Source organism: Carassius gibelio, chromosome B11 (genome assembly GCF_023724105.1).
Source record: "Carassius gibelio isolate Cgi1373 ecotype wild population from Czech Republic chromosome B11, carGib1.2-hapl.c, whole genome shotgun sequence".
In the NCBI taxonomy this organism is placed as follows: Eukaryota; Metazoa; Chordata; class Actinopteri; order Cypriniformes; family Cyprinidae; genus Carassius; species Carassius gibelio.
In genome coordinates, this window is record NC_068406.1 from 9,855,940 (window position 1) to 9,881,957 (window position 26,018).

The 26,018-nt window shown below is 36.6% G+C and overlaps 2 protein-coding genes across 2 annotated transcripts in view; both read right to left on the reverse strand.

The window, feature by feature from the left end:
* Positions 1 to 233: 233 nt before the first annotated feature.
* Positions 234 to 13,607, reverse strand: LOC127968111 (major facilitator superfamily domain-containing protein 4A). The gene is made up of 10 exons (XM_052569015.1): positions 13,256 to 13,607; positions 9,628 to 9,826; positions 6,186 to 6,422; positions 4,440 to 4,605; positions 4,151 to 4,266; positions 3,877 to 4,050; positions 2,126 to 2,273; positions 1,074 to 1,144; positions 825 to 945; positions 234 to 533 (listed from the first exon to the last, which is right to left on the reverse strand). The coding sequence occupies exons 1-10, from the start codon at positions 13,489 to 13,491 to the stop codon at positions 439 to 441; spliced, it is 1,563 nt and encodes a 520-aa protein (XP_052424975.1). The 5' UTR covers positions 13,492 to 13,607; the 3' UTR covers positions 234 to 438.
* A 903-nt stretch (positions 13,608 to 14,510) lies between these two features.
* Positions 14,511 to 26,018, reverse strand: part of LOC127967823 (cyclin-dependent kinase 18-like) — a 64,498-nt gene continuing 52,990 nt past the window's right edge. The window contains exons 9-16 of the mRNA XM_052568540.1: positions 25,332 to 25,455; positions 25,042 to 25,162; positions 23,506 to 23,603; positions 22,328 to 22,433; positions 22,088 to 22,130; positions 16,417 to 16,507; positions 16,183 to 16,260; positions 14,511 to 16,009 (exon numbers count right to left, since the gene is read on the reverse strand). Coding sequence (XP_052424500.1) covers positions 15,975 to 16,009; positions 16,183 to 16,260; positions 16,417 to 16,507; positions 22,088 to 22,130; positions 22,328 to 22,433; positions 23,506 to 23,603; positions 25,042 to 25,162; positions 25,332 to 25,455 — 696 coding nt within the window. The 3' untranslated portion in view covers positions 14,511 to 15,974. The remainder of the gene's footprint in view (positions 16,010 to 16,182; positions 16,261 to 16,416; positions 16,508 to 22,087; positions 22,131 to 22,327; positions 22,434 to 23,505; positions 23,604 to 25,041; positions 25,163 to 25,331; positions 25,456 to 26,018) is intronic.

Consider the following 26,018-nt stretch of genomic DNA (forward strand, 5'->3'; position numbering starts at 1 on the left):
TCCAATTCAGTTACTCTCAAATAAAACATTGTAGGGCTTTTACATATTCAAAAAATACTGTATTTGTATGGCATTATTTTGAATGAAATACCATATGAATACCAATGAAAGCACTGATATTCAAGTGCCGATTAGACAGTGTGCTTCGAATAATAAACACTAAACCGACTTTTTTTTTTTTGAAAAGTTATTGTATTGCACATATCCAGTGACATTACTGCCATCGAGAATGATTCAATTGTGACATTTGATCATTTAATTCATCAAAAATATTTTTATACAAAAATAAACATTATAATATATTTTTTAGCTCTGTCGATTGTCAATGATTTGCATGATCATCCAAGGATATGTCCCTGAGTCAACACCGCCATTGTCCCTTTGCTCCTGTCATATTTTCATCCATCTTCTCCACTGTTACGGCTCGATGGATGCTTTCTACTCTGATGTGTCCCATGAGTTCGGCACGGCAGCAGAGCAGGTCTTGATCCCATTTTCCTCAAGTCTTTCGGTAGGGGAGTTACTAGGGAAAGCTGTATGAAAAAAAAAAAATGAAGATATGTTCTAAAGTGACCTCTGTGTTTTGCAAATTCATGATGATAAACGTTATTTCATAAGCCAAACAGTTTAAGCTAACCAGATGAGACTACATTTATTCAAGTATGTAGAAGAGTATGGCTTTAGCAATGGTAAGGGTCATAGATTTGATTCCCAGTAAACACACACATATATACTGTGAACTCAATGTAAGTTGCTTTGAATAAAAGCAGAAGCAGTTTGATCCTGATTATGGGCAACAACGAGAATTCAGAGAGTCAACGCACCTTCTGTGAAGTTTTTGTGATTTTGCTGTACGAAGAACAGCAGAATGAAGAAAGCGAATCCCAGGCAGCCAAAGATCATTCCGCACAACAGGAAACTGAAGCTACCTTGATTGTGCATCACCTGAGGGAAGAAAGAGACTCAACAGTTAAAAGAATAGCTCAACTGGTAGACCATGATGGCACTAGCAATGCAAAGGTCATGGGTTCAATTCCCAGGAGCCAAGATGTAAATATTTAAGCCAGACTTACCGAACCCACGATCACCTGGAGTAACATCTCACCCATCCCTGCGCTGGTCACCATAACTGTTGTGGCACAACCTGAAGAGGAAACAAAACACAATCAACTACATTTTTTCTTCTTTTATATCTAGGCAATAAGCTTAAAAATAAAATAAAAAATTAAAACTGGTATTGTTTTCTCAATTTTGTTGCAGCAACATTCAAACTGCCATTGAAAACTGATGACAACTGAACTCAAGTTAAAAAAACAGTAAGCTTAATGCTAACTTAGAGCTTCAAGATTGGGTAAAAAAATCAAATTGTGATTTTTATGATTAAATAACAATTGTCCTTTCAAAATGCAAACATTTTTCCTCCAAAGCAGTGATTGTAGGTCTGCACAGTTTGGCCAAAAGGCTTTGTAATTATACCTCAAAATGACTACCAAATAATAAGAAAGAATAATATATATATATATATATATATATATATATATATATATATATATATATATTTCACTGTAAAACAAAAAGTAAAAAACAAATCGAACACACTGTTGATGTCTCAATCAAAAAACTGAGTGGCACTTTTAGTCAGGACTTTTCAAATTGTCCAGGATAAAAATGGATTTACATATCTGTTATGTTACAGCTGAAATCAATCTGTTAAATTCCCGCCCAGACCTGCTCTAATGATAGAGATATTTTTAATGATAATAAAACATTTTTATGAAACTGCTCAACCCTAACAGCCCCCATATCTGCGGCATACAGAGGGCACTCAGTAATTAGCCATTTATTTTGAAATAATTCCTCTCAAAGGGTTTGACCTCTGGGTTTAAAAAGGATAGTCTCTGCCATTAAGACACAAGACCTGTGAGGCCAAACCTTCCCAGAAAGTCGAAGGCCAATGGCGGAAAGAATTAAACAGGCGGCTCCTGTTGCCTTCGGCTCAGCAGTAAACCTTGAATAAATACTGAACTTTGAAGCCACCAATGGCTACTGTCAAATAAATGAAAGCCGTGGACAAAAAGGTGATTTAACAATGCTGGAGACAGCAGCGGTCCATCTGTCACAATACCTTTGTACTCCAGGACGTCTTCGGTAAATGCGAGCGTGCAGGGGAAGATACTGCTTATAAATAGGCCGAGACAGCAGGTGCCGATGAAGAGGAACACACTGCTGTTGGAGAAGATCAGCAGCAGAAGTAGTGTGACTATCACACCCACCTACGAGAGAACAGAATGGAGAGGATTTGCATTTGGACACGCACAGTCAACAAAGGCTTTGTTATTTGAGGTGAACAACCCCTGCTTTGTCTGCGCGAGAAACGGAAATTAAGAGGCCCGCTGTCATAAAATTTTGGCGCAAATAAAAGCGTGAAAATAGAAATGAGCCTTAGTCACACCAGATAAACAAATGTCCCGTCTGGCGAATGGACAGGGCAGAGCAGGATGCAGGACAAGGATGTTTGTTCCTGTCCAAAGTTTCCCTTGGTGCATTGTGGGTGACACACCTTTTTTGATGGTGTAAACCTCTTTATAGTCCATCTGACTCAACAGCAGTCTGTTAGGAGAGCGTTTGTAATGGACTGGCAAATGATGCTTTTCTAAGCTCCGCCCCACTTGGTTGTTTGAATAGAGGGTGTTTTGGAACATTTTCAACTAAATAGGCAAAACTTTTTGGCTGCACGTTTACACAAGTTACACAATATTTAACCATGAACTTTTGTTTATTTCTGTCAATTTTCACAATTACATGTGGCCAAAAGCCATCTAAAAACAGTCTGAACAGGTTGGGAGAACAGCTAAGATCAGCAAACCCAACTAACTAAATAATAAAAAAGTAGACAAAAAGGGTATCCGAAACCTAAAACAAAAATTTGAGATTAAGAAAGAAAATAAAGACATTTGTAAATTTTTAAGAAATTAAGAAATTTGAAATTTGAGATTAAAGAAAGAAAATAAAGACATTTGTAAATTTTTAAATAAAAATCTGAACCTGGACCACAAAACTAGTCTAAGTGTACATTTTCCGATTTGAATTGGAATTTTGAATTGATTGTGCAACATCTGAAATCTGAATAAATAAGCTTTCCATTGATGTATGGTTTATTAGCATTAGATAATATTTGCCCAAGTTACAACTATTTGAAAATCTAGGATCTGAGGGTGCAAAAAAAAATCTAAATACTCAGAAAATCGCCTTTGAAGTTGTCCAGATTAAGTTCTTAGCAATGCATATTACTGAAATTAGGTTTTAATACATTTACAGTAGGACATTAACAAAATATATGGAACATGACCTTTTAATTAATATCTTAATGATTTTTGGCATAAAAGAAAAATAGATAATTTTGACCCATACAATGTTTTTTTGCTATTGCTAAAAATATACCCCAGCGACTTAAGACTGGTTTTGTGTTCCAGGGTCACATACTTACTAACTATAATATATAACTAGCAGGTTTTATTCCTCCATAACTGAATACTTTAGTTACTGATACCTAGTTATATTATATTATATTATATTATATTATATTATATTATATTATATTATATTATATTATATTATATTATATTATATTATATTATATTTCAGTTAAAATTCTCCTAATGATGGCAAAGTTAAATTTTCAGAAGCATGTTGAAGACTGTTTTCTTCTGCTTAATATTTTTGGTAGAAATCATGATATACTTTGTTTATATATATATATATATATATATATATATATATATATATATACTCAGCCAGCATATATATACTCTCTGGTTACTTTTTTTTAAATAATTTCCACAAAACTGACTTTAAAAGCAAACCACAGACACTGACCTGACTAACGATGAGCAAGTGTACAGGTTTAAATCGATAAGACAGAGGAATGGCGGAGAGTCGGCCGACAGTGATCGCCGCCCAGAAGATACACGTCAAGTATCCAGCGGTCTTGTGAGGTAGATTCATAGGGGGCTCCACTGCGTAGGTGTACACAAAGCCTGTGTACGAGCCCTGAGGTACATGAGATTAAATAATACATGAGTTCAAGTTATTAAGCAAATACTCTTCAATTAAAGAGCTGAAGCGGCTGTGAAGTGCTAATCCTGCTTACCACTATACCGTCAGAAAAGAAGAGCACCAGACCCCCGAGGATATGGATCCCAAAGAAAGACAACGGAAAGCTGTGCACGTTACCAAGGAGACAGCAGCCGAACAAGTCTACGTGGCCTGAGGAGAAGGGGGAAGATAACAGAAACCTTCTTTCTGGCTTTTGTGTGCATCTGACGGCATGTTATTTCTGACATGTGCTTCAACACTAACTGTGAACGTGGTCTGATCCCACATGGTAATTATTTCATCAATGTCAGTGGTACAGAAGTGCTGGCGGGTTGGGATCTTACTTCTGGAAGTCTCTTTCTCATGTCCAGTGTCTTCTGAAAGATGTGTGGTTCCCCAGGTTTTCATCGCCAGCACATCTCCATCTATTAAACGCCGACTGGTGTCTGATCCGCACGGGAACAGCCGCTCTCGATACATCAGGATTAATATGCCGATAGGTACAGGAAGCTTCATGCAGAAAAGACAAGAGTTTTGCATAAAAAGTTTGAAAAGCATTTTTAAAGAGACTGTTCACCCAAAAATTTAAATTCTGTCATTAATTACTCGTCCTCAATGTCGTTCCAGAACTGTAAAACCTTTGTTCTTCTTCAGAATACAAATTAAGATGAAAGTTTTGATGAAATCCAAGAGCTTTCTGACCCTGTGTAGACAGCTGTATTATTCAAGTCCCAGAAACGTAGTAAGAACATCGATAAAATAGTTAATGCATCTCGTAGCTTCATAACATTACGGTTGAAGCACTGATGTCACATGGAATATTTTAACAATGTCCTTACTAACTTTCTGGGGCTTGAGCTTTTCAGTTGCGTTGCTGCTATTCAGGGTCAGAAAGCTCACGGATTTCATCAAAAAATAACTTCATTTGTGTTCAGAAGATGAATGAAGGTCTTATGGGTTTGGAACGACAGGAGGGTGAGAAAATGACAGAATTCCCATATTTGGGTGAACTATAGCTTTAAAACTCTAAAGAAGACTTGATGGAAACTATATAACCTCAGACAGTGCAGGTTTGATTACAAACACACAAATTATTAATGAAAAGGTATCCTTTTATTATTTCACAGACAAAATGCTGCACATTTTGGTAAAATTGAAAACAAACCCGAAATCAAATGAAATTAGAGACAACCAATGCATTTAAATCACTAGCCAAACAAAGATACAGCATGAGCAGTTTTTGATTTAAATTAGATTTTATCATTTCGTAATTAGAAGCGAAAACAGAATGGTCTGACTTTAGCTTTGTAAAACTATTCGCTTGTTAAGTCTGACGTCACGTAGCAGCGCTTCCGTATCAAAACGCTCTATCAGTTACCATGAGAAAACAACAAAAGCTGCTAATATAAACTAACAATGTGAGAGAATACTAGCGGAAAAGTTATATTCTTAACCTTTAACTCCATACTGAAGTCCCAGATAGCCAGACAATGAAAATCTAAATATATATATATAAAAAAAGCATTTGGGACGCTGTGAGCGCGGAGACTGTAGTGTATATTGTAAGTTTGAAACGTTTAGCTTAAATTATTAATATGAATAAACAGTGCTCATAAATGGCTGCTGAGGTCGAAGCGAGTTGAGGCTTGGACCTGGAAACAGCGCTTCTTACGTCATCACTTAACAACCGAATACTACATAAAACATCCGAACTAAACAAAATAGCAGATGGGCTGAATGAAAGTGCAGATAGCGCTTATGGAACAGCAGCAATATAACATTCCCACTGTAACTGTGTACTTATACGCATTATATTGTTTTTCCTTTGCTACATTGATCAGGTGTTAGGTGTGTATCAGTTACACTAACACTGTTTCTCTACTTTATTATAGCCAGTGTGTGAACAGAACTGTTAAATGAAGTACAGTTGCCAAGGACACAATCAGCGATTCATTTCTTTTATTCAAATACCCTCCCAGCTGCCCTTCCTTCGACATTAGAGCTGACAGACTCCAAACATCAACTAGTCCAGCGTGTGTTCTGATGGAACGCCACTCTTGTAAAACTAGATACAAAAGAAAAGCTCTTACATTGGTGATAGCCATGATCCAGAAGGCGTAGGAAACGTTGGTCACCACGTCTCCGTCGGTGTGGAGGTGCACACTGGACACGTTGTGCACTTGTCTGCCTGCGAGCTTGTTCCTCAGATGTGTTAATGATGTTGAGTTGGTGCTGCTGTTCCCAATCACACAGCTGGTCTCAGACAGGAAGGGGTCAGCGATGAGGGGACTCACTAAAGCGCCGAGACCCACAAAGAAGTGAAGGGCCTAGAAGAGATCAGAGACAACCCAGAAGAGAAGGAGAATCAGCAATGATGTTCAGATTCTTACGAAGCAAAAGTTTTTAGAGCAACTTTATAAAACACAGTTCTGATTGGATGTTTGTTCAAAACTGAAACTATCTTTAGGAAGAAATCACAGGTGCATTATGATACTAACTAAATTACTAAATGAATTATATTACTAACCATTGTCAAAGATGTTTTTTTTTTCAGTTTTCATTTTAATTTTAGTACTTTTTTTAAATGATGTTATTTTTATTAGTTGTTTTATTATTGTATCTTTTCTATTGTACAGTTTAGGTTGACTTTTTTTTTCTTTGATTATTTTCACTTTCACTTATTTCTGGTTAAAACTTAAACTTATTAAGTTATTATTAAAGATACTAAAATACTCTTAAAGCAACAACTAAAACTTGTTTTAGTTAACAGTAATAGCCCTGGAGTTATCATATTGATTTTTTTTTTAACAGAATGCACCACTCAGGACATGTAGTGTAGTGATTTCATGAACCTCATGCTGCCATATTTTCATATTTAATATGATTTTATACAGAATCCATGTGTGAAAGGAGATCGATTATGTTTGATTACACTGTAAATCTGTAACTCACACAAGTATCTTGCAGGTTTTTCTAATCATTGCTTTCTATGATATGATTGTAATGTAACAGGAGAAATTTTATCTTTCACAACACTGAAATCAAACTATTTAACTGACGGAGCAACTATAAGCTGTCTATGACATATAAATAACAAATATGAACTTCCTCCTTAAGAAACTGGTCGAGCAACATCACACTCTCAATTATGTTGTTGCTCTGAATAGGACTGTAAGACTGGCGTGGTTTGCTTAAATATTTCTTACTGTTAAACATTTTAACCCTTTTGTATCCGAAGGGTGTATCTGCTTTTTACTTGGAACTGGTTTTTAAAATGGTAGAGAAATCTATAGGGTGGCTGTGGCGAGTGGGGCGGGGCCGAGAGGCGTGGGAACGAGGAGTGAGGCCAGGTGTAGTGATTGAAGATGAGCTACACCTGAGCCCCACCGCTAGTATCGAGTCCCACGTAGGAGATGGAAGGATATAAAACTGGAGTGACGACCGTGAAGGACGAGAGAGGACCAGGCCTGGGACATTAGTTTATGTTTTGGTTTTTATTTGTGCGCGTCAGTCGCCGTGAGGGGCTGACGCGCTGTTTTGTGTTTATTTTGAATAATTAAAGTGATTTTGATTGTGCGCCGGTTCCCGCCTCCTTCTTCCTGATGAGTAAGAAGTCTTTATTATTACAGTGGTGCCGAAGCCCGGGAGAAGGAGGGACGCGCTGCTGAAGATCCCTCGCCACTGTGGTGAATCCGCGGTGCCCTCGAGCAGGCGAGGTATGTGCCGCCATGGACGCTCGAGGCGGTGGGCTGGAGCGAGTTGCCGGGGACGGGCGAGCTCGCTGCCGACCGCCCACGACAAGGAGGGGCGGCTGCCGTCCGTGAGGGAGCGGAGGAGTCGGCGCCGTTCGCCAGGGGGCCGGAGCCTGCCGCCTCCGTGACGGAATCCGGAGGGGCAGGGAACGGGGGACTCCTGCCGCTGCCCAAAATCGGAGGAGCCGTCGCCGTCCACCGGGCGGCGGAGGAGTGTCGTGCCGTCCGCCGAGGGCCGTCCAGTGCCACCGCCAGGCACCGCGGAGGAGATCACCCAGCCGGTGGAGGGCCGAGCAGCAGTGCGTCTGGGAACCGGATTGTTTTTTTTTTTTTTTTTTTTTTTTTCTCTCTCCCCTCTCTCGTCCCTGTCGCTCCTCCTTCCATCTCCTTTTCTCTCGCCTCGTCTGTCCTACCCCCAGGTTCCCGCAGGTCCCCGTGAGCGGTCTCCCCCGGAGGGAAGGGGGGGGGGGGGAGTAGAGCGCAGTCTCGGGAGTACCCCCCGGCCTGCGAGGGGCGATGGGGGTATGTGGCGAGTGGGGCGGGGCCGAGAGGCGTGGGAACGAGGAGTGAGGCCAGGTGTAGTGATTGGAGATGAGCTACACCTGAGCCCCACCGCTAGTATCGAGTCCCACGTAGGAGATGGAAGGATATAAAACTGGAGCGACGACCGTGAAGGACGAGAGAGGACCAGGCCTGGGATATTATTTTATGTTTGGCTTTTATTTGTGCGCGTCAGTCGCCGTGAGGGGCTGACGCGCTGTTTTGTTTATTTTGGATATTAAAAAGATTTTGATTGTGCGCCGGTTCCCGCCTCCTTCTTCCCGATGAGTAAGAAGTTCATATTATTACAGTGGCACTAAAACTGTTCCTGGCCAAAAATATAGCTTTTTTTTGTTTTTGAAGATTTGCAGTTTAAGTACTAAGACGTTTTCCATTCTGTACGTGTGAGGGATGAATGCTGATGAGAAAAACACATCAGCTCAAAGGAACTTACATTTAACCCACCATATCAATCATCTCCTTAAATATAATGTAAATTGCTCAATTTAACACCCACAATACTTCACCTCAAAGTTTAATTCCTGAGAAGACCCCTTGGGTGAGTTTCTCTCCTCCCCAAAATATGACTACAAACTGGCAATGATGAGCTCAAGACTAAAATCTGTTTAAAGTCATCATGAATTGCCATATAATGAGATTTACTCAATGAGCATTTCGGAGTGAAAAATATTCAATACGAACAAGCATTGTGGCATAGCATTGTACATGGTTATATATATACAAACTACATAATATTAACTTTAAGTTATGACACTTAAAATATTACAGAGGATTTCCATTTCAAATAAACACTGCTTTTTAAATTCTACTCATCAAAGAATACTAAAAGATGACTGGATTGATGCTCAAAATTGGGCTTTTTTAAATTATATTTTAAATATATTGTATAAAATATAAATATATTTTTATTGTCTTTTTCATCGAATAAATGCAGCCTGGGTGAGCATTAAAGACATCCATCCTTAAGCTTTGAACGGTAGCATATAGATTTCATAAGAATTCCTTTTGTGTTTTAGAGAAAAGTCAAACGGGTTTTGAAGGTGGGTAGATGACAACAGAACCTTTTGTTTAAAGAAAATGATTTGTATACATTGCATGTAAAGGCTTCATGCATGTAAATGGCATATTTCTGCCACAGCCTTTCAGACAAACACTGTTAAAATGCAAGGTAAAGATACCTTTTTTTTTTTTTTTTGGAAGTTCCTAAGTAGATACTGACCTGCAGGAAAACTGTGGAGTCTTTCTGGTAGATCTTGACCAGTTGCAGGTTAGAGATGGTGTCAATGATGCCCATGGCAAGACCAGATACCGCCAAGGCAAAGGCCAACAGGAGCAATTTATGGCATAGTGGGATGATGGCAAAAACCACAGAGATGGTGAGGCTGGACACAGTCAGCGCTGACAAAGAATGCACAAGCCTAAGAGAAACAAATGAGATATTTTGAGTCAAAAATTAACATAGCAATAAAATTGACTTTTGAAATAAAGTTGATCTGTTGCAGGATTTTATTTCCAGACATCTCTGACTTTTATTTTCACCTTGGCCCATTTAATTTCTGTTTACATGCCTTATCAAATACTGCTATTACTGATAACAGGTGATACCAGTGAATGTGACACTTGCTTTATACCAGTTTTCTACCAGTCACGTGCATGCTGTCCCGCTTAAGTTAGTCATGTTTAAGTGCTTTCTTGTCAGAGAGAGTAGCAAGCAAGGAGGATACCAGGTTCTGTTTCTTGAGGAAGTCTTATTATAAAGCTGAAACGTAATGAAGACATTCAACTAATAACATCCAATGGATTTTGAATCAAATGAAGCATCTCATTTGTTGACAAGCATATAAACATTACTCGCCCTATTGCATTTTATACCATGCTATTGTCATCTTGCGAACAATTCTGACATTTCAGTCACTTAAATGCTGTTTTCACTGAGTAAAACGCATAGAAAATGTATCAAATGATTATTTATATACATAAATATACATAACTGTAATGGCAAGAGAAAGCAGAGTGGGTGTTGCAGAAAAACTACAAGTTTCTCTGTCATAAAGAAGCCATTCAGGTCCAATTTCCGTCTAGGAAACTTGTATTTATGATAATTCTGATAGCACATGAACGCAGCATAAAGTTGCATGCCACAAACTATAAAATCAATAGAGCAGAACAGACAGAGGTAAAAGATATAATGTTATGTGTTTAAATATAGTCAGGACTGTAAAACGGAGATAAAGATCTTTTACAAGAGAACCATACACAGATCCACAGAGATAAACAAAGTAATGTGATTATCTGTATGTGGAAAACAAAAAGAAAGGGACTAGTGTAACACTGAGAGAACAAGTTTCCAAATAAGAGCAATTAAAAGAGACCTGAGGGTAAAACACGACTGAAGCACGAGAAAAAAGCCACGCTGGCTTTAATATCTGCATTTTACTTGTTTTTCAGTCAATAATTCCATAGAAGAGTCTTAGAACTGTGAGGTGACCTAAAAAACAAATACTATAAAGAGTAATTATCAGCAGTTATTTGCTTACAGCCATAAAAAATCATCCGCACTTCCTTGAATGTTGCTTTTAAAGGAGCAGATGTTGTTCCTTTTTGGACCCATCTATTTTTATATATATTGGAAAATGTCTTTATCATATCTTTATCTGTCAGGGAAAACAACAGTAGGGCAGTGTATGTTTTCATGGCTCTCATCCCAGATAACTGAGACAGCACGACTTTAATGAGCACATGACCACTCCTGGGATTTCCAAAGAAAGGCCACGGATGGGTTAGAAACCGGTCAGTCCTAAAGAAATCAAATAATCGGTGCATGATGCATTTAAAATGCTTTATCTCATATCTATTGTGAGGAAGTGTAAGATACATGGCTGAAACAAAGGTTACAAAATCTTTTCTGTTACAGGTATAGATTATAATGTTTGAAGCATATTTCTTTTGATTCATGTAGGAATCCAGATTACTCGAAAAAGCAATATTGTTTTTAATATCAGCCACCATACAGTTCATTATTATATCAGTAATGATCAGTATAGTAGTATATATATCATAACTCCTTTAAGAAAAGCCAGAAACTTTGGAGTTATGATTGATGATCAGCTAACTTTCTCAGACCACGTTGCTAAATCTGTCCGATCCTGCAGATTTGCTTTATTCAACATCAAGAAGATCAGGCCCTTCTGCATATCTCCTTGTTCAAGCTCTTCTGTCCAGGTTGGACTATTGCAATGCTCTCTTGGCAGGTCTTCCAGCCAGTTCTATCAAACCTTTACAATTAATCCAGAACGTGGCAGCAATATTAATATTTTATGAGCCGAAAAGAATGCAAGTCACACCTCTGTTTATCAATTTGCACTGGATACCAATAGCTGCTCCCATAGAATTCAAGGCATTGATGTTTGCCTACAAATCCACCACTGGCTCTGTTCCTCTTTACCTAAATTCACTACTTCAGACTTATGTGCCCTCTAGAAGCTTGCATTCTCCAGTTGAACTTTGCATTATTGTGCCAACTCAAAGAGGCACAAAATCACTTTCGCAGTCTTTTAAATTAAATGTTCCCTCCTGGGGGAATGACCTGCCAATTTGAGCACAATTAACAAAAGCAAAAAGGCCTCTAACAGCTTGCTCTTTTCCTTTTCTTTTAATTCAGTCTGTTTCCTTTTCATTTATTATATAATACAAAAAAAATAACTTGCTATGTGTACGCCTACTGCATTAAAGGATAAGTTCAGCCAAAAATTAAGGCATAAATTACTCAGCCTGAAGTCATTCTAGGTGTATATGACTAGGTGTATAGGTGTCTTCTTTAAGATTAATTCAGTTGGAGTTATTTAAAAAATGTATGCAACTTAGTGGGTGTTGCACTTCATCGGTTCATGAGAAGTTTAATAAAAAGCTCATCTATAAAAAATGGCTAAAATATATATACGTCATTACCCTGGAACTGCTTGAGTTTTACAACTGTGAGCGCAAGCTAGATTAAAGTGATCATTACACTTTTAACATGGATAATATTTTGTCAAAAATGCACTAGTTAGCTACAGAAAGCCTTTGTTCACCCCCGAAGCTGTGTGAGACACTTTTTTTTAATGGATGCGCTTTTTATTCAACTTTTTATGAACTGATGCAGTGCAACACCTGCTGAGTGGCATCAAACAGCTTGAAAGATCACAGACATTTTTTTTTTTAATAACTCTGACTGGATTCGTATGAAATAAGAAAGTCATACACTTAGGATGACATCAGGGTGTGTCACTTCTGGGCTAATTTTCACTTTTGGGTGAACTCACCCTTTAAATACAACTAATACAATTTGAAAACAATTAATTATACAATTAACAAAAGCAAAAAAGGCCTCTAACATTAGCTTTGTTATTTTATTTCTTTTAACTGTTTTCTATTTATTATATAATAAAAAAAACTTGCTATGTGTACTGCATTAAGATAACTGAGACTTGTTATAGTACTTGAGTATCATTGCTCTTTTGCTGATTTGTTTTTGATTGCTTCCATTGTGCTCATTTGTAAGTCGCTTTGGATAAATGTATAGGCCTGCCTATAGACAGACAGATAGACAGATAGACAGACAGATATACAGACAGACCGACAGACAGACAGACAGATGACAGACAGACAGACAGACAGACAGACAGATAGATAGATAGATAGATAGATAGATAATCTTTGAAAGCCATCGTTTTAAGGTCTGGGATATAAACTGGGATGTTTTAAATTGAAATTTTGTATGTATTAATTTCAACATGTCATACTCCTGAAACAGTCAAAAATAAATAAATTGATACATAATTTACAACAGATATTTTCAAAACACTCACGTTTTACTGAAGAATCCTCCAATGGTGCTTCCAATGAAGAGGAAAAACTGTTGGGAGAAGAAGACCAGAGTGATCTCCTGTAGCGTGGACTGAGTTTGACATCTCAGGTCCAGGATGGTCGGACCCAGGAAAGCGACACATAGTCCAAAACTAAAGAACACGCTCCAATATGTGAGAGTATGCTGCCAGTTACTGCGGAATAACGCGCAGATCCGTTCATTAAACAGTTGCTTCATGCTGGAGAAAGTTTCTCAGGTGTTTCTTGAAGCATTTACGGCAGTGGAATTCATTCTGAGCGTGAGAGGAGACCTGCCTAAAGCGATAGTGGCGTGTTCAGAGTCACCAGAGCGATTCTTATCCGATTCCCGAGTGAGTCATTTTGAATGATTCACTGAACCGACCCGTTTGTGGAGAAACGCTGGTAAAGGTGTTTTAATCATGTTTTGCATCAAGTAGGCTATGTTACTGATGTTTTTTTGTGTGTTTTTTGAAAAGTCAAAGAAACTCAACTCATTAGGAAATTATAATCTTGTGTCCATTAGACATATATTTAAACATACTGAAAGTCGTCATCAACGCAAAATATGACATATATAGGTATACAGTTAAATAACAATTATACCAACCATACGACGACTAACATTTAATTTAGGCTAATATTTAATTGCCATTAATGCAACACAATTGGATGAACGAACTAATTCATTAAAGTGGAGCGATTCGCTAATATTATTTAACCTTCCAACATTTTGAGAAGGAGATAAGTGCCACGGGTTTTTATCAAACCTGGTCCTGACCAAAAATAACACTATCGACTCATGACTCAAACGAACCGGTTCAAGAAATGAATCATTTAAAAGATTCAAACAGATCCGGGCGACAGGTGTGTTTCACATTTCTCAACTGTTTGGTCGTCATCAAAGTCAACATTGATGTGAATGTAAAAAATCACGCACTGCAGCCTGAGGCGTCATGCATATTTGGACTGTTTTGTTTTACAGATATTTTCATGTGAACCCTATACCGAGTGCATCTGACAGGTCTAACGAGTTCTTATACAAGTCTTTTGTTGCAGCTGTGCTAACAACGCACTCATTAATTTGCACACAGGTTTATCTTGCTGTCCAGGAGACAGTATATTGCCTAGACCAAATCCTATTTCAAGTTTACTTTGTGAAGTGTACTAATGCCAAACAAGCACCATTCAAAACAGTAAGACTATTGTTTGAGACGAGGGTAGTCATCATTCCCATGCTTCAACTCAACGTCAGCGTTTATTTCGTTTATTGTTTAATTATTTTTGGCATTTTCGCAGTCACAATACATTCAGCTTATCAGAATATCATATCATAATAGAATAGACAAATCACACAAAATCTTTTATGTCACATTTTTTACAAAAATCTAAATCTTTTATAAAACATTTAGACATCATCTAAGTCAATTTAATACAATGGTTTATTTTTTTTCTGGCAAAAGTTCACTGAGAATAAAGAAAACACTTGTCAAAATACATATATTTATATATTAATTCTTTTCAATAGAGTATTTAAAATATTTTAATTTACCACAAAACACATAAATTAGTGCTGCTGCTGCAGTAACATTAAACTAAAACCTAGCTTTTCATTTCTGTCCACTGTAAAACTAGTTTGTGCTTAGTTTTAGCTTGTGTTCATTTCCGTCTACAACAAAGAGTCATAGTGCTTTCATTTTCAAACTACAAGATACAGTAGGAGAAGGTGAACAACATGAGGTTTCAGGTCCAGGACACTTGCATGCCATGTGCAAATACGGAGAAGCAATTAGCTTAAATGGCAAAACGACTATCTGCATGTGCAATTACTTGAAAGGACCGAGATCCTTGAGGAGATTGAAGTAGATGGTTTTTCGAAAGGCGTAAAATTGGACCCCATCATCTCTTACGGTCTGCAAAAGGCACCTTTTGAAGATTTCATAAATTAGTAACTAGTTAAAGATGCTGTAAGCAACTATAGCTTTTTTTTAACTCTGCCTGTCAGTCATTTTGTGGACAGGGTGAGGTTTAGAAGAATTCTGTTCTAGAATCGCTTACAGCACTTTTAGTAGTTTAACTTAAATGGTGTCTTGACAGAATTCAAGTAATTCTTTATTCAATGGCTCAAATATTTATACGACAATTTACATTTTTAATATGTCAACTCTTCTCTGTATTACAGTATTGAATGAATACTTATGAAATAAACCGCAATATCAGCTTGTGCAATGACTCATCAAACACGTATGGCAAAACAAGTCAAACCTCAAACAGAAATGAAGGAAATTTCAACTCGTTGGAAAAAAAAAACAGTAGGACATGAAGCTACCATGTTTCTTGGCACATACACATAAACGCACAATTAAAAATACTACGAATGTCTGAAAATACTACTAGAACCTGGCAGAGAAGAGGCAGATCTCAAGTCTAAATGTCTTCAGCTTAAGTATCAGTGTGGTTTTAAGGTTTGCAATAGACTGCAGGATAGATTTGATTGAGCCTTGGTTACAGTTGTAACCAGCTCATGACTGAGGATGATTCACTTCTGTTCAGTCTGTTTTCTGAAGTACAGACTAATAAATTGGTGTGAATTTGAATGGATGCATGCATGCATGCACGTTTGGAATGGAGAAACAAAGCTGTTTGCTTCATAATGGTTTTGTTCTGGCGATCCCTTCATGCACACCACTTGGATTCTTGTCTTCAGAATATGCTTTGTCTGCGGTTCTTGCCTCGACCTGGATTTGGAGAAAATAACCCACTGTTAGACCGAGTATGCAGTGCAGGTGAGTATGTTTTAAAGCATTTAATCTTACAGGTTTATGGATTGGATTAATGTGCATGACTAAACATAATCAAGTTGCGCTCTGCAAATAGAGATGAGTGATATCAAAGCGATGGAATTGAATACCCAGCGGCTGGAATACTGAGCTCTTGTGTCCCAGATCCTTCTGTAGCTGGATCTCCCTCAGTGAAAACACAGACGAGGCTGGAGAGGATAGAAGACAAGTGGGTGATGATCAAAGCAAATGTATTGTCTTGTGTGTTGTTTCATCAAGGTGAAAGACAGATTATAAGGCTCGTGTTGAGGTGATGTTAATAAAAGAAGACTATAGAAATGATGAAAATATTGGGATAAACTCACTGTCAGGTATGGAGTGAATGTTCTCGCCCAGAGTCAGGAAGTAAGGGTGTCTCAGAGACTCCTCGGCCGAAATCCTGCGCCTGGTGTCGTACTGAACAGAAACAAAAGAAAAATGAGGGGAAAACAGAGAACTGGTGCATTTTTATTTGGCTATTATTTCCCCCCAGTTTATTTGTGTTGCGTATGTATTCGCCTGATTAAAAATTATAAAACGGTGCAAAATAAATAAATAAAAAATACATTATTATAATATATGCAATCAGTGGCGGCTGGTGGAAAATTGTCTAGGTGCGGTGCCACATCCAACAATTTTAGCATACATCCCGGTATGATTTATCCCAGTGTAACAAAGGGAAAAGTGTTTAGACTTGAAACATTTTAAATTAATATAATTGTTTTACCATGCTTTTTGCAATTGTAAAAATAATAATTCACAATTGATGTATAGGCCTACGATGCAACAACAAAAACTGTGATTGAAAATCAACGTTAGATTTATTTAGACAATTTTCTGTATAAATAACTACAAAACAAGCTGCAATACCAAGCAGGACCACACAGAGATTCCAACAGAAAACTAAAATGTCGGGCGCCTTAACCTGACTGCAACGCTGCCATATAAATATATACGGATCTTCATTCAGAATTATTAATCAGAGCATTTGAATTTAGGCTACATTCTGAATTTGTTGAAAGTGGCAATCTGAAGGCAGCTCGACATGACCAGAGAACAGTTCCTCTGTCCGTGTGAGTGCTGATGCCCAGTTCTATACATAAACACCACTGACCATTGCAAACTCTGGACACTCGCTTAAGAAGCTTGTTTTTATAATACATTTGGCAGACACGCTGCCATACTGAAATGTGCTCATAAAGCTCTCTGAGAGCACACTTACAGTCTGTTTATTGAACACTAATAATAACAGGCTTGTGTTGGTAAGATATTGGTTTGCTCTATTCAGCACTCACCCCCCCCCCCCCCCCCACACACACACGTTTGTTTTTGTGAAAAGTGGGGACATCCAATAGGCGTGATGGTTTTTACATTACGCCTATTTTTTTACTGTACAAACTGTATATTCTATCAGCCTTCACCAACCCTACACCTAACCATAACCCTCACAGGAAACTTTGTGTTTTTACTATCTAAAAAAAAAAACCCTAATTCTGTATGATTTATAAGAGTTTTGAAAAATGGGGACATGGGTTATGTCCTCATAAGTCACCCTCTCCTTGTAATACCTGTGTCATACCCATGTCATTATACAAAGTTGTGTCCTGATATGTCACAAAAACAAGAGCACACACACACACACACACACACACACACGCACACACACACACACATACCGTCCTTTCAGAATGTTTTAAATTGTAGAAGAGAAAGATTACACTTTTGTTTTAGTCAACTTAAGTTTGAACTAAATTATTTTATTGATTTAACTTTTTTAGAAGTACGTAGATACTTTCAAATCTAACAAAAATGCACTAAAGTGAACTTTATTTCTTCACTTGAACGCTCATCCTTTGTGTGACGTGTGCGCATGCGCAGCGCTTGTTTTAGTGTTTTGCGCACTAGAGCGCGTTACAGTAGCCTGTGATCTTTCCCGTCGTGTGTGCTCCTCGCTGATGAGTCGATTTGAGCACAGCTCCCCTGACGTGTTGATGCCTGAGCTATAAAATGGTTTTAAATAATGAAGCACCCATCACCCTGCTCTGCTGTCATCTCATACAAAGTTATAAAATTGTCAAAGTTTGGCGGTGTTTCAAGCGAGCAGAGCGTTTAGAGCGCATTGTGTGAGGCTGACGGCGCGATCAGTCAGCGGGGTTTGATGAGAAACAGGTGCACGGTTCGGACTCATTAAGGCCGCTGTCACCATTAACGAATCGCGCGCTCTGCGGTCTTTCATCATAATGACAGGTCAGCGCGCACTCAAGCTGCGTGCGCCAACAGAACGCGCAGAGAGAGAGAGAGACGCAATCACGTTTCTTCACAAATACCTCATTTTACCAAAATAATATCGCACACAATCTTAGACCTCCCACTGACTACACTGTAAAAAAAAAATTCTTGTTGTTTTTACAAAAACTTTTTGGCAGCTGTGGTTGCCAGAATAATTTTGTAAAAATACAGAAAACTGTAAACACATTTACGTCAAAAACTGTTAATTTTACAATATAAAGCTGTAATTTACAAACAAGAAAATGTGAATATAAACCAGTAAATTCAACAACACAAAAAATTAAATCTGTTTTGTACCTTGAAAAATACTGACAACCACCATAATAATAAAGATGGTACTGTATAAGAGAAAGCCACATGAAGTATCAAAGCTCATCACAAGTAGCTTCACCACAAGCAGAAGTATATATTAACATATAGAAGGTGCACATTTCTGGAAACACAAAACACCATCATGGTAACACACGTTATACTTAAATAATGCAAAAAACTTTCATTAAGCAACAGAAGATGTAACATAAAGCTCAAATGTACATAACTGATAACAAGAACTATTTAAAAACATGATTATTTAAACAAAATACTTTCAAACGTGGAGTGTCACGCAGGGAATTCTGGGAATATCAGTTTACAGTTTTAGACTGTAAATTATACATTGATTTGTTCTTTTTTTACTTCTAAAAGCTGTATAATTAACAGAATTTTACTGTAAATTTACATTAAATGCTTTGTTAGATCTTTTACAGTTTTTCCCTGTATATAGTACGGGAACTTACTGTTAACCTATTATCAGTTTTTTTCCGTAGCGTTTTTACAAAATTTTACAGTTAAAATTACACTTATTTTTTACAGTGTACTTCTTCTGTTGTTAAATTAAACCAATCCTAACTATTACACACTGACCCTACCTCTATTTATTTTTTTAAATAGCCTACATTTACCCAACTGTCATACTGGACAGCAAGTGTATTGACTTTAAAATGTTGTAAATTAAGCTAATAGTTTGATGGTTTTAGCTGGTTTAGTCTGTTTTCCAGTCACAAAACCCATCTAAAACCAGCCAAAAAAAAAAAAAAAAAAAAAAAAAAAGACACTTGGGAGACTAAGAACTTTTTTAGAACTAAGACATAGATATATATTTATCTGTCTGTCTGTTGATCTGATCTGATCTAAGCTGACTTCGACTAACTAAAAAGGGGTCAAAATCCATTGAAAACCAGCAAAAAGGTTAGTTCAAGTGAATAACGACATATTTAGTTGCTCCGAATGATAAATTCCAGATCTTCTCAGATGTTACACACATTTTTCCCCTGAAATTTTTGTTGTCCTGAAATGTACACTGAAAAAAAAAAAAAACTTAGAAATTGCTAGTAAATTTCAGAATTAATTACAAATAAATGCCAAGTAATACATTAATTACATTTCGAAGTAGAAAAAAACTGTAAAAGTATTTTTTTCGTAAAATCTACTTCAATTAATTGTTCTTTTTTTTTTTTTTTATACAACTTTCTTTATTTACAATACAGTATATAGGCTAGCTCTACGACTTACATGCATTACTGTACAGTATATGCAACGTATACTGTAGACTACAGTCAGAGCGCTGTGCTCAGCATTGAGTCTTTAGCCTGTGGCACCCCTCTTTGTTCAGTCATTCTCCCAACATAATCTTGAATGGTATTCCTCTGAAAGGTCCATACTCTTGCCTGTACATGAGTGAAGCGTGGAGGTGTCAGCCTGCGTTTGTTTACCTGTGTTTTGATAACGCTATAATGCTCCGTGTCTGACACCCCTGCCTGTATCAAGCTAATTGGACCTGGAGGAGAGCAGGCAGAGAGGGGAAGTTGACACCATAATTAGCTTCTGAGCTCACTCCGTCTCGGCAGCGAAACTCTTAACAAGGGCCTTTCTTCACCCGGGGATTTGTGGGAGCTGAAGACAGTTGCAGTTCCATGGCATTAACCAGCACCTCAGTGGCCTCTGAGTCTGCACATGTGCTGCTGTGAGCTTGTTAGAAATCACACATACATGTCTGCTCTAATGCTACAGCTTGACCGATGGTGGTGTTGTTGTTGTTGTTTTCTTTTTTTGTTTGATGTGGATTTTAGTTATGACTGGTTGATTTTAATTGAATAGTACAAAATAGCAATAGTAGTGAATAGTAGTTGATCTTATTTTTTTGTTATTTTATTGATTAGTTTTGCCACAATCATTTTTATTTTAGATTATTCTGATTTATTGTTATTATTTTTAGTAGCAGTATTATTAGATTTTTGATTAAAAAACATTTTATTTATATAATATTTTAACATTTTATTTTAAGATATTCTGATATATTATTATTATTATTATTCTGTTTAATTTATGAATAGCTGATATTTTAATTTATCTTATTTGTTTGAATAATTTATAAATTTTGACAATAATTCATATTATTGATAATACATATACATGATTAGACTATTAGAAGACTTGTGATAGTAAAAGATAATTTGTAATATTAATTTGAACATTCTGATTGCAAAACACCTTTTGCATAAATATAATTGCTTATTATTTATAGTCAGTTTAACTAGATTTTTTTTAAATCAGATTTTTAGTAATTATTTTATTTTTGACACTATGCACAATGGTTAGAGTAACATTGTTAAAAAACGTGAATATCTGTGACCAGTCTGAGAGTCTATTATTGTTATCGATAATAATAATACTTATAATAGTACAAAAAATGCTGCTGATACATGTTCTCAGCTGAGCTTGTGCAGCTTTTACATAAATGATAACATGTTGTAGTGATGTGTTGGAGACCGATAGAAAAGTGTGAATATCAGTATTATAAGATTATTAATCTCTTATTATGCATTTGTCAACAGAGTTGCATGGCTTTATTTACAGGTGCAAACCTGGGGTTATTGTTATCATCTGTTAAGACAGCGGCGTTTTTAACAGTAAATGGACACTTTATCAGATGTATAGACATTACTTTTTTTCTTTTGTATCAAAATAGGCAGTGATTTTCCTGTTGTATCCATGCTGTGATACCAGAAATATTGTCTTTATGCTATTCTGCATATGCTGTCCTCCGATGACCTTCTTCATCAGCAGGGCATTTCTAAAGAGTTCCACTGCTGGCTAGACATGTGTGTGTTTCTGACATCTGACATAGACTGGCAAATCCTCATATTGTGTAAATCTATTCTCTCAAATCTTATTGGCTCCTCCTCAAGATTCCAAGAAAAGGAAATATAACTATTAACAGAACAGTGCACCTCAGATAATGTTCTGAGTAATGTTCAAGTACATAAATGAAGGGCTTGCCGCTTACGTATTTTATTTTTTACCAAGGAGCATATTTGCTGCATATTTGAAATATTTAGGAGGGCATAAATAATTAACAGTGCAATGAAAGTGTAGATGTAGATGCGATGAAAGTATTGAAATGTATTGAGAGAAATGTAGCATTACATCACTGGATCCTCTGCAGTGAATGGGTACCGTCAGGATGAGAGTCTGAGCTGATAAAAACATCACAATAATCTGTACAATTCTTCACAATGCAGGACTTTCAGTTATAAACAACTCAGAAATGCTCACTCTTGTAGTGTATTGGTTGAGGCTCAAAATCTGTTTGCGTACTTGCATGAAGTATGTTTCTAGCTCAAAGCTGCGTAATCCAAAAGAAAAAAATCTCCAGATTATTGCACTTACCAACAATAGAGCGGTAAGAAGATCTATTCCCTCTGTGTCAAGCCTTTGAAAAAAGAAAAAAAAAACATGCTTTATATTACAATATTCACCATCTATAATTCATAGCAGGCAAAGTCTCCAAAACATAGCCCTCTGTTGTTATTTATACATACAGGTGTGTTTTTGTTTGCACGGTTTATTTAAAGAAGCCTAAAGCTAGTCCTGTTGCTTGCAAGGTAGTCTGTGGTGCTTCTGTGGTACCTGGGCACATGATTAATGAGCGCTTGTGCTCTGTACTGAGGAAACAGGTAGGATCTGAATTCCTCATTAGCTGTGCTTCCGGGCCAGGTCTCCTCAGAAGGGGTGCCTGGTTATGGAAAGAAGTGAAAGTGTTTTATTATGTGTCCTACAGTGAAATAATTAGACCTCCATTCAGCCTCAGACAGGGCACCCATAAGCACCCACAACCCGTTCACTGACCGCCTGATGCACATTGCATAAAAAATAGCAGATGTTTTGTTGATCTGGCAAGCTCTGATCCGGTTGGCTGGCTTTGCACAGCTTCTAAATCAAAATTGCGCAGGTTGTCATGTTTACAGCTGGTTGCTGGAACGAGCGCTTTTGAGGAGCATGAAATCACTGGCTGAGAGCGTGCCAGTAAGTCACTTAATACTAAGGAACGTTGAAACAAGTAGTTTTGGATACAAAGAAAGTCTACATGTTTGTGTGTGTGTGTGTGTGTGATTTATATAAAGGCAAATGTTAAACATAACATTCACTGTAATTATTTTTCACTTCATATGTCAGTCTGGTCTTGTCCTATATGTTTCCATTTTTGAAAGCAATTATTACTTTTATTACAAAGGAGACATTAAATTGATCAAAAGTGAGATTTATGCGGTTACTGAAGGTTTTCGTTTCAAATGAGCATATTAGAATGATTTCTGAAAGATCATGTGCCACTGTGTAATGCTGCAAATTAGGAATAAATTACTTTATATATATATATATTCAAATAGAAACAACTGATATAAATGTTATAATATTTTGCAATATTACTGCACTCTAAAAAAAATGCTGGGTTTTTACCCAAGTACTGGGTTCATCCTTTTGGGTCATTTGGGTTCTTTACGGCATCTTACTGCTATGACTGAAACCTGTTCTGTCCAATATTTATCAATATTTTATATAGTTATATGGTAGTGTATAGTTGTTTTATCTAGACAAATTGATCTTATTAAAATGAGAAAGGTCACTAATTTAAATATGCAAATGTAACCAGATTTTCACATTTGCCATAAGAGAACCATTTTTTGGTTCCAAAAAGAACCTTTCTTAAAATAACATTAACGTTAAAAGTTCTTCATAGAACCACAGATGCCAATAAAGAACCTTTATAATTTATACATAATTAAACTGACACAAAATGTCTCTCGTACCCATGAGGCGAAATATCAGGTGTAGTTCCTCTTTGACAGTCGATCCAGGAAACATGGGACGGCCTGTCGCCATTTCGTACAGGATACAGCCCACGCCCCTAGTGATACAGAGACATCCATCATTATACTGCTGAGTTATGATCATACGATCTCTTTCATTTCACTGCTGTTATTCTATACGTCAAAGCTTTTAAATGAAGCCAGCAGACATCATTTGAATACATCAGATCAGGACTGTCACAGATGTTTTAGATACGGCGTCTCTGAGAATATTCTCCTATCACAGTTTGACGTCTGCTTGACTGGAGGGTAGTTTTGGGAAAGCTGCGAGGTGGAGATATGGGGGAGACACATGTGGCTGCTGTCACGCTCGGATTGATTAGCCCACTGGACTAATCCTGAGGATTAAACACAACGCCGTTTTTATCGAACAGGACGGCTTAGCTTTAGAAAAGCATTTATGTCCGAGTCCGTGTCAGCTATCCAAGGTTGCCCGAGGAGTGCGTGTCAGGGTGCGCGTGTGACGTTAAAAGGTTGTGTCAGGAAAGACAGAATTCAATTTTCTAACTTAATGTTTCTTCTGGAGGACTGATCAAAAGGCAGTTTGTAAATGGGATTTTTTTTTCTAAAACAAAAGGCTATGTGAACCCATTCATTTAGTTCTTTTGACATGAGATGTTGAATAAATAAAGGAAAGACTGAACTGAATGTGTTTGAGTGCTGAGAAAGCAAAAAAAAAAGAAAAAGAAAAATAAATTTCCAGTAATGACAATCATCTCAAAAACACTTTATAATAAATAAAACTTGACTCGTGTTAACAGTATATAATAAATGCTTTCCGTAAAATTTTTTAACATTAGATTAATGTGATGCATATTTATCAGTTGTGCTGAAATAAAACAATTACAATTTATATAACAGCACTAATTTACTGAATTTATTTAAATGCAAAATAACCAGGTATACGTAACTATCATAAATCTCATTTACAATTCGTAAACCAATCTCATATATTTTAACTAAGCGAATGTTAATGCTTGTTCAACAGCTAGCCTTTTATTTTATTATTTAATTTAATTTACCAATTCAATTTATTCAGTGCTTTCAAATTAAAATAATTTGAATAAGTACCTTATGGAATTTTTTTTTTTTTTTTTTTAATCTAATATCGATGCAAACACTAAGCTATACCATGATTTATTTTAAGGGTAAATTTATGTAATTATTGGTTAATTTAAAAAAAAAAATATATGTGGTTAAGTCTGTTTAAAAGGAAAATTTTTACTAATTTTAAGATATAGGTTTTCACATTTGCTGAAGAAAATATGAGTAGTGCTTTATTTGCAAATGTAAGTCAAAGGAGCCTGGTCTCCAGTGTATATCATGATTTTAGATTATGTACCATTTTTGCTTGTTTTTTTTTTTTTTTTAATAATCTCCTAGCATTGCGTATCAGCAATATTATTAGTTTAGCTTGATGCTTTCCTAATGTTAGCAACACATTGTGGCCGATGCCTTACTGTAGACACATCTTACCACATGTCTATGGGTGTTGAGTACTCTGTGGAACCCAGCAGGACATCAGGAGGTCGATACCACAGGGTCACAACCTCATTCGAATAGGTTTTTGTTGGGACTGATTTTGCTCTGGCCAAACCTTAACAAGCAAGATTAGACAGAGAGTTAAGGTGATGAACAAACGTTGCTGGAGACTCACATGGGAGATCACTGCTGCGTATTGTGCTAAAAACAAGTCAGATACTCTTTGTACAGTGCACTAAAGTCAATGCATCAGTGAAAAATCAAGCCTGGTAAGAAAGTCTCACCAAAGTCTGCCAGTTTGAGTTCTCCCTTGTCATTAATGAGCAGATTCTGAGGCTTCAGGTCCCGGTGGAGAATCTTCCTCTTATGACAATATGATAAACCACGAAGAAGCTGGAACATAAAGATCTACAAGGACAGAGAGGCGGATGTTAGCATTTCTAAACTTAAAGTACCAACAAAGACAGCATTTTAAATGTAGCCAGCTGCCTTCTAAGATGCCTAAAATTGAGCAAATGTTAAGGCAACGTCACATGTATTAACTGCAAATTTGAAAATAGTTATCATTTACTGCTATTTTAGTATAATTGGGATGCTATTATTACTGTTAATATTACTATTTTATAGTTGAAATAATATCGTTTTTAATAAAAAAATAAAAATACAATATATATATATATGTTTGTGTGTGTGTGTGTGTTTTTAATGTAGTTGTTTTAGTATTTTATCTATAGTTAATCTTAATGTTTTTGGAGTTTTTATATATTTTATTTCACTTTATTTTACATTGCATTGAAAGGGATAATGAATTGAAAATTGTTGTCATTTACACTTTGAAGCGCAATCCCAGAATGCATTGTGAAATATTTGAAAGTGTAAAAATTCTGTTTTTTTATTTTATTTCATAGACAAATATCAATGAAATTTGTTTAATATACAATTTGAAAGACCTTTATTTTATTTTATTTTAT